Genomic DNA, 11,612 nt, shown 5'->3' on the forward strand with positions numbered 1-11,612 from the left:
AGAACACTTAGCACTGAGTGAAACAGTACCCTAGCATGAGTTACTCTCTTGAGAAAAAGGTAGATTGGGTGATGTTCAACAATACTTACAATTGTTTCCTTGACAGGTTCATCCAGTGTGGAGTAATCATCCTCCTGTGACTGGGAACTGACTGGAACTGTGATTTGTCCCTCCACAGGGACATCGTTTGATATCGACACATCAGCCAAATCTGAAAACTACAACACCAAGAAGGATTAGATTATCTGTATATCATTTATTTTCCATCCACCTGAGATTTTTTCTACCCCCCTCCCCACCAATCCCCATGCCAGCCTAGGAGCTATCAGGTTATCTGCTCCCAGTCCTCGGTTAATACCTCTCTTAACAACTAATCCAAGAAACACACAACCCAATTTTCACTCCCCTTGATCTGGTCTAGAAACTTGCCACATAGCACAAGTTGAGGCTTCAGCATTCTACATTTTTTGTACTTTTCAGGTAAAACCTAAAAATACATCAGCATGAACACACACCCCGTTTATCAGGTTGCACCAAGTAAACATCACAGCCAAGCTCAATTCTTCTGTCCTTTAGTTTCTTTACTTGTCCTATTACCATCTCGTCTCACCTTGAATATTTCTTAATGTCTCTTCTTTCATCCCCTCCCCCATTTCCCAGCCCCCAAACTGCCTTTTAATCGGTTTCATTTCCTGCCTTTTTTTCCCTCAGTTCTGAAGAAGGGTTTCGACCTGAACCGTTGACTCTATTTCTCTCTCCACAGATGTTGCCTGGCCTGCTGAGTTTTTCCAGCATCTTCCGTTGTTATTTCAATTCTTCTGTCTTCATCTAATGCTTACATGCGAGAACGTTCCAGCAGGGATCACCGGAGAGCAATTGAGCAGAGTCCTCGCTGATTTTACTTCCCTGACCCAGACAACTGAAGGTAATTGTAATGTCCTAACTGCTGCTTCAGCTGACCTCAGCTAACAGACCTGGAACCTTACTGTATCTCTTAGCCATCAGGGCAAGAGGGCAGACTTTCAATTAAAACCCATTTTCCCCATTATGCCTGTAGTATAGCAGCATCTATGGTCCCAGTAACCTTTTCCAATCACATTCAGAGGAATGCAAGCTCAGTTCCTCAGTCTTCCAGCATATTACAGTGGGTGCATCCAGTGAACAGCTGTCACATATTGATTTGAAATAACCTACAGAGGGAGGAGGGGTAGATTAAAGGAAGGCTTTAGCACATTTCATGTCATCTTTGAAGCAGAATTAAAAGCGGTTGCAGCCACAGGTACTTAAAGCTAGAAGAGTACTGGAAGAGCGTAAATGCCTATTTGAAGTGTCCCAGTGGCTCACTCAGTTGATCCAAAGAGGCATACAGAGCAGGAAGGAGCCTCAGCGATTCTTGGTCTGTGCTGAGTTTGCAGTGCTCATCTCAGCTGGGGCTGCAGTAGAGACACTACAATTGGCCTCAGTACACCCGGACTTTGGAATAGGGGTAGGCCAATCAGCTATTCAAGCCTGTTCCACCATTCTATTAGATCATTGCTGATCTGTACTTCAACTCCATCTACCGACCTTGGTTCCATAACCCTGAATACCTATACCTATCAATCTCAGTTTTGAAATGTTTAAATGTCCTAGCCTCAACAGCCTTTTGGGAGAGAGGTCCTCATCATATTTCTTATGTTCTTATAACATCATCCCTGAATGATGTAACTCTAATTTTAAGGTTATGCCCCCTTGTTCTGGACTCTCCCAGCAGAGGAGACAGTTTCTATCTACCTTATCAAATCCTTTAATGATGTTATACACCTCAATTAGATCACCCCTTAATCTCCTATATTCAAGGGAATACACGCCTAGTCTATGCAACCTGTCCTCATAATTTAACCCTTTTAACCCCGGTATCATTCTGTGGCAGCATTAATGGTTTCAGTCACATTCTCATCTGGGAGATAACAAAATGCTCTCTTCACAATTTAACACTCTTGAAATCCAACAGTGGGCAGATTCAGTCAGTGTCCCTGCTCACCATCCAATGACTCCTGCTGGAAAGTGTGGCGAGGACAGTTCAGGTCCAGCTGGCAGAACAGCTGTTACTCAGTGTCTCGGCTCACACATGAGGGTTAGTCACTCGAAGGTAGAATCAGAGGGCCAGCGGTTACCAGTGAAACTGTAACCCAGCAACAGCCACCACCTTCCGGGTGTGGGCAGAGGGGGGTGGGCATAAACCAGTGGGCGACCAAGGCCCCAGAGAACCGCTACCGCTGCTTCCTCCTCCTCCTCCACTCCTAGCTGTATTTGTCCCGGGGCCTCAGTCCACATAACCCGCTTGAACGCTGCAGCTGTTCCTTTAAAGGTTTCTCTCGGCCTCTCACTCACCAGCGGCTGCTTGGATTCGCTCTCCGCCTCCGCCATCTTCAACCCCGCTGACGTGGAGACCAGTCCTGACCTCATCCCCGCGACACTGGCTCCCAATCACTGGCGCACACAATCCGCGTCACTGAGCGAGGAGCCGTGCCGTCCCGACCCGACCCGACCCGTCACAACCCCCCTCCCTCCCTCACGCCCCCCGAGTCCCACCCCGAGCCCTCCCTCACACCCCCCGAGCCCTCCCTCACACCCGAGCCCCCTCACCCTCCCTCACACCCCCCGAGCCCCCCCTCACACCCCCCACCCCCCGAGTCCCACCCCGAGCCCCCCCGAGCCCCCCCACCCTCCCTCACACCCCCTGAGCCCCTCCCTCACACCCCGAGCCCTCCCTCACACCCCCGAGCCCCCCCACCCTCCCTCACACCCCCCGAGCCCCCCCTCACCCTCCCTCACACCCCCCTCACCCTCCCTCACACCCCCCGAGCCCTCCCTCACACCCGAGCCCCCTCAACCTCCCTCACACCCCCCGAGCCCCCCCTCACACATCCCGAGCCCTCCCTCACACCCCCCGAGCCCCCCCACCCTCCCTCACACCCCCCGAGCCCGCCCTCACACCCCTCACCCTCCCTCACACCCCCCAAGCCCCCCCTCACACCCCCCCCGAGCCCACCCTCACCCACCCTCACACCCCCCCGAGCCCACCCTCACCCACCCTCACACACCCCCTCACCCACCCACACCCCCCCGAGCCCCACCTCACCCACCCTCACACCCCCCCGAGCCCACCCTCACACCCCCCCGAGCCCCCCCTCACCCACCCTCACACCCCCCGAGCCCCCCCCACCCTCCCTCACACCCCCCCGAGCCCCCCCCACCCTCCCTCACACCCCCCCGAGCCCCCCCCACCCTCCCTCACACCCCCCCGAGCCCCCCACCCTCCCTCACACCCCCCCGAGCCCCCCACCCTCCCTCACACCCCCCGAGCCCCCCCCACCCTCCCTCACACCCCCCGAGCCCCCCCCACCCTCCCTCACACCCCCCGAGCCCCCCCCACCCTCCCTCACACCCCCCGAGCCCCCCCCACCCTCCCTCACACCCCCCGAGCCCCCCCCACCCTCCCTCACACCCCCCGAGCCCCCCCCACCCTCCCTCACACCCCCCGAGCCCCCCCCACCCTCCCTCACACCCCCCCCCACCCTCCCTCACACCCCCCGAGCCCCCCCCACCCTCCCTCACACCCCCCGAGCCCCCCCATCCTCCCTCACACCCCCGAGCCCTCACACCCCCCGAGCCCCCCCACCCTCCCTCACACCTCGAGCCTCACCCTCCCGAGCCCCCCCCCACCCTCCCTCACACCCCCCCCCCACCCTCCCTCACACCCCCCCCCACCCTCCCTCACACCCCCCCCACCCTCCCTCACACCCCCCCCCACCCTCCCTCACACCCCCCCCCACCCTCCCTCACACCCCCCCCCACCCTCCCTCACACCCCCCCCACCCTCCCTCACACCCCCCCCACCCCCCCTGAGCCCCCCCCACCCTCCCTCACACCCCGAGCCCTCCCTCACACCCCCCGAGCCCCCCTCACCCTCACACCCCCCGAGCCGCCCCCACCCACCCTCACACCCCCCCGAGCCCTCCCTCACACCCCCCCGAGCCCTCCCTCACACCCCCCCGAGCCCTCCCTCACACCCCCCCGAGCCCTCCCTCACCCTCCCTCACACACCCCGAGCCCCTCCCTCACACCCCCCGAGCTCCCACCCTCCCTCACGCCGCCCCCTCACACACCCTGAGACCCCCCCCCCCTCCTCCCTGTTCCTTGACTCTATGTTTCAGGAGGTGGTCACACCTATGAAATTAATTACTGCAGATGTAGTCCGTGGTCAGGGACAGGACGGTGTGACTACGAGTGAGGAAGGTACAGGGATCCAGGATGTAGTGTTGAAGGAGCCGCAGCCCTTGCTCTTGTCAAGCAGGATCGAGGTTCTTACTCCCTGTGAGGGTGGGAGCGGGGACTGCAGGGAGGATGAGCAACCTGGCCACAGCACCGTGGTACAGGGGGCCATTCAAGTGGAGGGAGTAAAAAGAAATGTTGTAGGGGATAGTATCATTAGGGGGATAGATAGGGTTCTCTGCAGTCAAGAGCGGGAGTCCCGAAGGCTGTGTTGCCTGCCCGGTGCCAGGGTTAAGGACATCTCTTCTGGGCTGGAAAGAAACTTGGAGTGGGAGGGGGAGGATCCAGTTGTCGTGGTCCATGTTGGTACAAACGACGTAGATAGGACAAGGAAGAAGGTTCTGTTAAAGGAGTATGAGCAGCTAGGGGTCAATTTAAAAAACAGAACCTCAAGGGTAAGCCACGAGCGAATTTGGCTAGGATAAATAAAATAAAAGAGTTAAATGCGTGGCTCAAAGACTGGTGTGGGAGAAATGGGTTTTGCTTCTTGGGACACTGGCACCAGTACTGGGACAGGAGAGAGCTGTTCCATTGGGACGGACTCCACTTAGCCAGTGCTGGGACTAGAGTCCTGGCGAATCATATAACTAGGGCTGTAGAGAGGGCTTTAAACTAATTAGTGGGGGGTAGGTTTCTAGAGAGCAAATAACAGAAATGACAACGGAGAAGGTCATAGACTTAGGTAGCAGTGGGGAAATTAAAAAACAGAACGTGTCAGGAAGGGACAGAAGGTATGGAGTAAAAGGTAAAGTAGTAAAAGGGGAAAAAACAGGAACTAAGTGTCACAAAACATATTTGAAAGTTCTTTATCTGAATGCACATAGCATTCGTAACAAAATGAATGAGTTAACGGCACAAATAACTACATATGGGTATGATCTTGTGGCCATTACAGAAACATGGCTGCAGGGTGACCATGACTGGGAATTAAACATACCAGGTTATTTAACAATCAGGAAGGACAGGCAGGCAGGGAGGGGAGGTGGGGTGGCTATGTTAATAAAGGAAGGAATCACTATAATACAGAGAAATGATATTGGGTCAAAGGAGCAGGATAGTGAAACAGTTTGGGTGGAGATAAGGAATAATAAGGGGAAAAAAACACGAGTGGGCGTAGTCTATAGGCCTCCGAACAGTTGCAACTCTGTTGGACGGAGTATTAATCAGGAAATAGTTAAGGCTTGTAATAAGGGAACAGCTATAATTATGAGGGATTTTAACTATCATATTAACTGGACAAATCAAATTAGGCAGAGCAGCCTTGAGGATGAGTTCATTGAGTGTATTAGGGATGGGTTTCTTGAGCAGTATGTAACTGAACCGACCAGGGGGCAAGCAACCTTAGATTTGGTCCTGTGTAATGAGACAGGATTAATTAAAAATGTCCTAGTAAAGGATCCCCTTGGAATGAGTGACCATAACATGGTTGAATTCCATATTCAAGTAGAGGGTGAGAAGGTTGGATCTCAAACAAGCGTGCTGAGCTTGAATAAAGGAGACTATGAAGGTATGAGAGCGGAATTGATTAGAGTGGACTGGGAAAATAGTTTAAAGGGTAAGACGGTACATGATCAGTGGTGTACATTTAAGGAGTTATTTTACAACTTCCAAAAAATATATATTCCACTGAGGAAAAAAGAGTGTAAAAGAAAAGATAGCCATCCGTGGCTAAGTAAAGTAATTAAGGATAGTATCCGACTAAAAACAAGGGCATATAAGGTAGCCAAATCTAGTGGGAGGATAGAAGATTGGGAAGTCTTTAAAAGACAGCAAAAAATAACTCAAAGATTGATTAAGAAAGGGAAGATAGATTATGAAAGTAAATTAGCAAAAAATATAAAAACAGATAGCAAACGTTTCTATAGTTATATAAAAAGAAAAAGGGTGGCTAAAGTAAATGTTGGTCCCTTAGAGGATGAGACCGGGAAACATGGAGATGGCAAAAACGCTGAACAAATATTTTGTATCAGTCCTTACGGTAGAGGACACTAAGAATATCCCAACACTGGACAAACAGGGGGCTCCAGGGGGAGAGGAGCTAAATACGATTAAAATCACTAAGGAAGTGGTACTTGGTAAAATAATGGGACTCAAGCTGGATAAATCCCCTGGACCTGATGGCTTACATCCTAGGGTCTTGAGGGAAGTGGCAGTAGGGATTGTGGATGCATTGGTAATAATTTTCCAAAACTCCCTGGACTCAGCAAAGGTCCCGGCAGATTGGAAAACTGCTAATGTAACACCCTTATTTAAAAAGGGTAGTAGGCAGAAGGCTGGAAACTATAGACCTGTTAGCCTAACATCTGTGGTTGGTAAAATGTTAGAGTCCATTATTAAGGAGACAGTAACGGGACATTTGGATAAACATAATTTAATAGGACAAACTCAGCATGTTTTCATGAAGGGGAAGTCATGTTTGACAAATTTGCTTGAGTTCTTTGAGGAAGTAACATACAGGGTGGATAAAGGAGAACCAGTGGACGTAGTGTATTTAGACTTCCAAAAGGCATTTGACAAGGTGCCACACAAAAGATTATTGCTCAAGATAAAAAATCACGGGATTGGGGGTAATATTCTGGCGTGGGTGGAGGATTGGCTCTCTAACAGAAAGCAGAGAGTTGGGATAAATGGTTCATTCTCAGACTGGCAATCAGTAACCAGTGGTGTTCCGCAGGGGTCAGTGCTGGGTCCCCAACTCTTTACAATCTATATTAACGATTTGGAGGAGGGGACCGAGTGTAACCTATCAAAGTTTGCAGATGATACAAAGATGGGAGGGAAAGTAGTGAGTGAGGAGGACATAAAAAACCTGCAAAGTGACATAGACAGGCTAAGTAAGTGGGCAGAGATTTGGCAGATGGAATACAATACTGGAAAGTGTGAGGTTATGCACTTTGGCAGGAAAAATCGTGGAGCAAGTTATTATCTTAATGGCAAGAAACTGGAAAGTACTGTAGTACAAAGGGATCTGGGGGTCCTGGTGCACGAAACTCAAAAGGTTAGTATGCAGGTGCAGCAAGTGATCAAGAAGGCCAATGGAATGTTGGCTTTTATTGCTAGGGGGATAGAATATAAAAACAGGGAGGTATTGCTGCAGTTATACAAGGTATTGGTGAGACCGCACCTGGAATACTGCATACAGTTTTGGTGTCCATACTTAAGAAAAGACATACTTGGTCTCGAGTCAGTACAAAGAAGGTTCACTAGGTTAATCTCGGGGATGAGGGGGTGGTCATATGAGGAGAGGTTGAGTAGATTGGGACTCTACTCATTGGAGTTCAGAAGAATGAGAGGCGATCTTATTGAAACATATAAGATTGTGAAGGGGCTTGATCGGGTGGATGCGGTGAGGATGTTCCCAATGATGGGTGAAACTAGAACTAGGGGGCATAATCTTAGAATAAGGAGCTGCTCTTTCAAAACTGAGATGAGGAGAAACTTCTTCACTCAGAGGGTGGTAGGTTTGTGGAATTTGCTGCCCCAGAAAGCTGTGGAAGCTACATCATTAAATAAATTTAAAACAGAAATAGATAGTTTCCTAGAAGTAAAGGGAATTAAGGGTTATGGGGAGCGGGCAGGAAATTGGACATGAGTCTAGGTTCGGAATGGTCATGGCCCTGTGGGTAGTGGAGCGGGCCCAGGGGCCGTGTAGCCTGGTTCTGCTCCTACTTCTTGTGTTCTAATTCTGTGTTAGATTTCAGGAGATGGTTTTATTCCTGTTCCTGGCTGGGGTGGAGATCGCCTTTACAGAAGGTAAGTACTGTAGAAAATATAGGGACAGAGTGATCTCCTGGAAGAATTTCGATCGCCTAGATGGGTCGGAGAGGAATTTCCCAGATTTTTTCTCCCAAATTGGCCATTGGGTTTTTTATCTGGTTTTTCGCCTCTCCCGGGAGATCACATGGGTTCAGGTGGGATGGAGAGTGATAGAAGATTTGAGTTTAGGATCAGATCAGCCATGATCTTATTGAATGGTGGAGCAGGCTCGAGGGGCCGATTGGCCTACTCCTCCTATTTCTTATGTTCTCACACCCCCCGAGCCCTCCCCCCCACCCTCCCTCATACCCCCCGAGCCCGCCTCACCCTCCCTCACACTCCCCGAGCCCCCCCTCCCCCTCCCTCACACCCCCCGAGCACGCCCCGAGCCCCCCCCGCCGTCACCCTCCCTCACACCACCCGAGCCCTCCCTCACACCCCCGAGCCCCCCCCCCCGCCATCGCCCTCCCTCACACACCCCGAGCCCCCCCCCCCGTCACCCTCCCTCACACACCCCGAGCCCCCCCCCCCCCCCCCCCCCCCCCCCCGTCACCCTCATGTAACATTTCCAAATGCAATTGCTGGGCAGGTAATGGGCAAACTCTGTGTCAGCAATTGCTTTTTCGTGGGCCGTGCGGATGGCCTGTCAACGTGTATATTGACAGACTGCAAGTTCCCGATTTAGTGCCTGCGCGGAAATCCTGAACTTGCGGTGGATTTCAACAACAACAACTTGGATTTATATAGTGCCTTTGACGTAGTAAAACGTCCCAACACGCTACAAAGGATGAATTTAAGACAGAAAATTTGACACCGATCCATATAAGGATAAATTAGGACAGGCGACCAAAATCTTGGTCAAAGAGGTAGGTTTTAAGGAGCGTCTTAAAGGAGGAAATAGAGGTAGCGAGGCGGACAGATTTAGGCAGGGAATTCCAGAGCTTAGGGCCGAGGCAACAGGAGGCACGGCCACCAAAGGTTGAACGATTTATAATCAGGGATGCTCAAGAGGGCAGAATTAGAGGAGAGCAGATACCTCGGGGTTGTGGGGCTGGAGGAGATTACAGAGATAGGGAGGGGCGAGGCCATGGAGGGATTTGAAAATAAGGATGAGAATTTTGAAATTGAGGCGTTGCTTAACCGGGAGCCAATGTAGGTCAGTGAGCACAGGGGTGATGGGCGAAAGGGACTTGGTGCGAGTTAGGACACAGGCAGCCGAGTTTTGGATGACCTCAAGTTTTCGTAAGGTGGAATGTGGGAGGCCAGCCAGGAGTGCACTGGAATAGTCAAGTCTGGAGGTAACAAAGGCATGGATAAGGGTTTCCGCAGCGGATGAGCGAAGACTGGCAATGTTACGGAGGTGGAAGTAGGCGGTCTTTGTTATGCTGAGGATATTTGGTTGGAAACTCATTTCAGGGTCAAATATGACACTAGGAATCGTCAGATCCCTAGCTGAAATACTGAGGTCGAGTCAGTCCGATAATTAAACGAAGTTTAATGTAAACTAAAGAACAAACAATGGAATGCAGGAGAAACAATCAACAGGTCTTTTCTTAAGGCTGGCTTCACGAGTCTAACCTCGGAACCTCCCAGCCTGACGTCATCACATTTCCTGCCGTTCGGGACGTCACGTGACCAACGTGATGACGTCATCGCGCTGGTTCTGGAACTTACCGAGAACGGGTTATTTACAAACAGTAAACAAACATAGTTGCTGTAGCACTCTGTTAAAGGCAGTTATATTAGTCATATATACAGGAGTCCCTTGGTGGCTTTGCCACAACACCAAGGTTGCGAACAGTGTGGTTCAGTCTCAGACAGATATTAGGGAGAGGGATGGAGTCAGTGGCTAGGGAACGGAGTTTGTGGCGGGGACCGAAAACAATGGCTTCGGTCTTCCCAATATTTAATTGGAGAAAATTTTTGCTCATCCAGAACTGTATGTCAAAGGAGGTATGACAGCGTACTCTGACAGTACGCTGTCACACCCACCGTAAAATCCAGGCCATCATGTTGGACTTATGGTCAAGACAATAAAATAATTGTTAGCATTTATATAGACGTTAATCAAATGATTGAAACAGCTCACATTGTGAATTTTTTTGTTATGTAGGGACATTTTTGGTATTTGTTGAATCATTTCTTCCACAACAAACTCAGTAAAAATGCGTCAAATCAGTAGAGCATAACTGGGGGGAAATGTCCTGCTGAAACTGTATAATGTCAGGTCAGGCGTCACTTAGAGACGGAGTCACATGATGTAACACATGACGTGTTACCAGCAACCAATGAAATCTCACTATCAATGATTTATTATAATATTTATGCATTTTTATTGTTTGACTTATTTTCTGCCTGTAATGCCTAAACATTAGTTTGGTTTTAAAAGGATTGTTGAAAAACTTGAGAAATGTAATTTTCATTAATCTGTCATATTATGATCAAGAATTGACATAACTCACCCTAACCTATAAGTGGTTGCTTTCGCACAGTCTTTATAAAGCTGTCGATCCGCTAGTGACGCTGTGTGGGGAGAAGCTCACTGTAGAGGTCACGTGCTGAGTGTGGAATCACTCGTTACCCATCATCCCTCGGGGAAGGTCTGAGAGAAGAGCCAATTACTGCCCTTGCAGGGTGTCACCTGACTCGGGTGAGGAAGTCACCAGGCATCATGGTCTGGGTAGTAGCAGAAAGCAGGAGAAGCAGTCCAGTTGTGGCATATGTTCCGTGGTTGGATGTGGATGCAGCTTCTATCCAGAATGGGAATGGCTTCTGGCTGGCAATCTGAGTTCAATGTGTGAGATGAGACAAGAGAGTCTCACAACCCAATTCAGACTACTCTCCCCCCACATAACTTTTATTAAATAATTAGCTGAAAGAATTTGTGTAAAAGAAAAGAGCTATATAACTGGAAAAAATACTCAGTAAAGAGCTAGAAAGCATCATCCTCTCCCCGCCCCGGTGTCCCTGCATGCTGGAAAACACTCGACTTGAACTGGCCGGTAATTCCGGGCTCCTTAAAGGAGAATTGCACTTTGCAATGTTAGCTACAGAAATTAGCTATGGAGCTGAAAAGACACCTGCCACCAATCTGTGAGCAAGCAGGGCACCTTGCTTTTGAGGAGTTCAGATGCCGAGGCATATCCTGTTGTCCCAAAATGGGCGTTGGGCAAGGAAGACAGTGGGGAAATTAACTTGGCAGGGGGTAGATTCCATTAATGCAAACGGCACTGTGCAGAGGATGTAACTCCAGTATCATTAAAAATACAGATTGTTGGAGTGACTTAAGAATGTGCCATAACAACTTTCAACACATAGTGGAGAGTGTGAAGTATTCCATAAGCCATATGTATGGAGTTCTCGAAATAACAACAGAAAATGCTGGAAAAACTCAGCAAGTCAGGCAACATCCGTGGAGAGAAATTTGAGTTGACGTTTCGGGTTTGACCCTTCTTCAAAACTAAAAAAGTTCTCATTCAGTATAAATCAGTATAAATCAAAGGACACCGTTTTGACACTGACCAGGTCACTGGTCAGAC

General features: G+C 50.0%; 1 protein-coding gene and 1 pseudogene across 2 annotated transcripts in view; one reads left to right on the plus strand and one right to left on the minus strand.

The window, feature by feature from the left end:
- yipf6 (Yip1 domain family, member 6) overlaps nt 1–2,480 on the minus strand; it is a 38,368-nt gene extending 35,888 nt beyond the window's left edge. Inside the window, exons 1-2 of one of the 2 annotated variants that reach the window (XM_085998452.1) lie at nt 2,374–2,480; nt 90–218 (exon numbers count right to left, since the gene is read on the minus strand). In XM_085998452.1, coding sequence (XP_085854578.1) covers nt 90–218; nt 2,374–2,448 — 204 coding nt within the window. In that variant the 5' untranslated portion in view covers nt 2,449–2,480. Of the gene's footprint in view, nt 1–89; nt 219–2,023; nt 2,315–2,373 lie in introns of those variants that run through there. The other variant, XM_085998461.1, reaches the window with a different exon arrangement.
- Nucleotides 2,481–10,600: 8,120 nt separating this feature from the next.
- On the plus strand, nt 10,601–10,923 carry LOC147125163 (Nuclear RNase P; annotated as a pseudogene).
- The last annotated feature ends 689 nt before the right edge of the window (nt 10,924–11,612 follow it).

This window comes from Somniosus microcephalus, chromosome 1, assembly GCF_052327205.1.
Source record: "Somniosus microcephalus isolate GS21.2 chromosome 1, FLI_Smic_1.0, whole genome shotgun sequence".
Taxonomy (NCBI): Eukaryota; Metazoa; Chordata; class Chondrichthyes; order Squaliformes; family Somniosidae; genus Somniosus; species Somniosus microcephalus.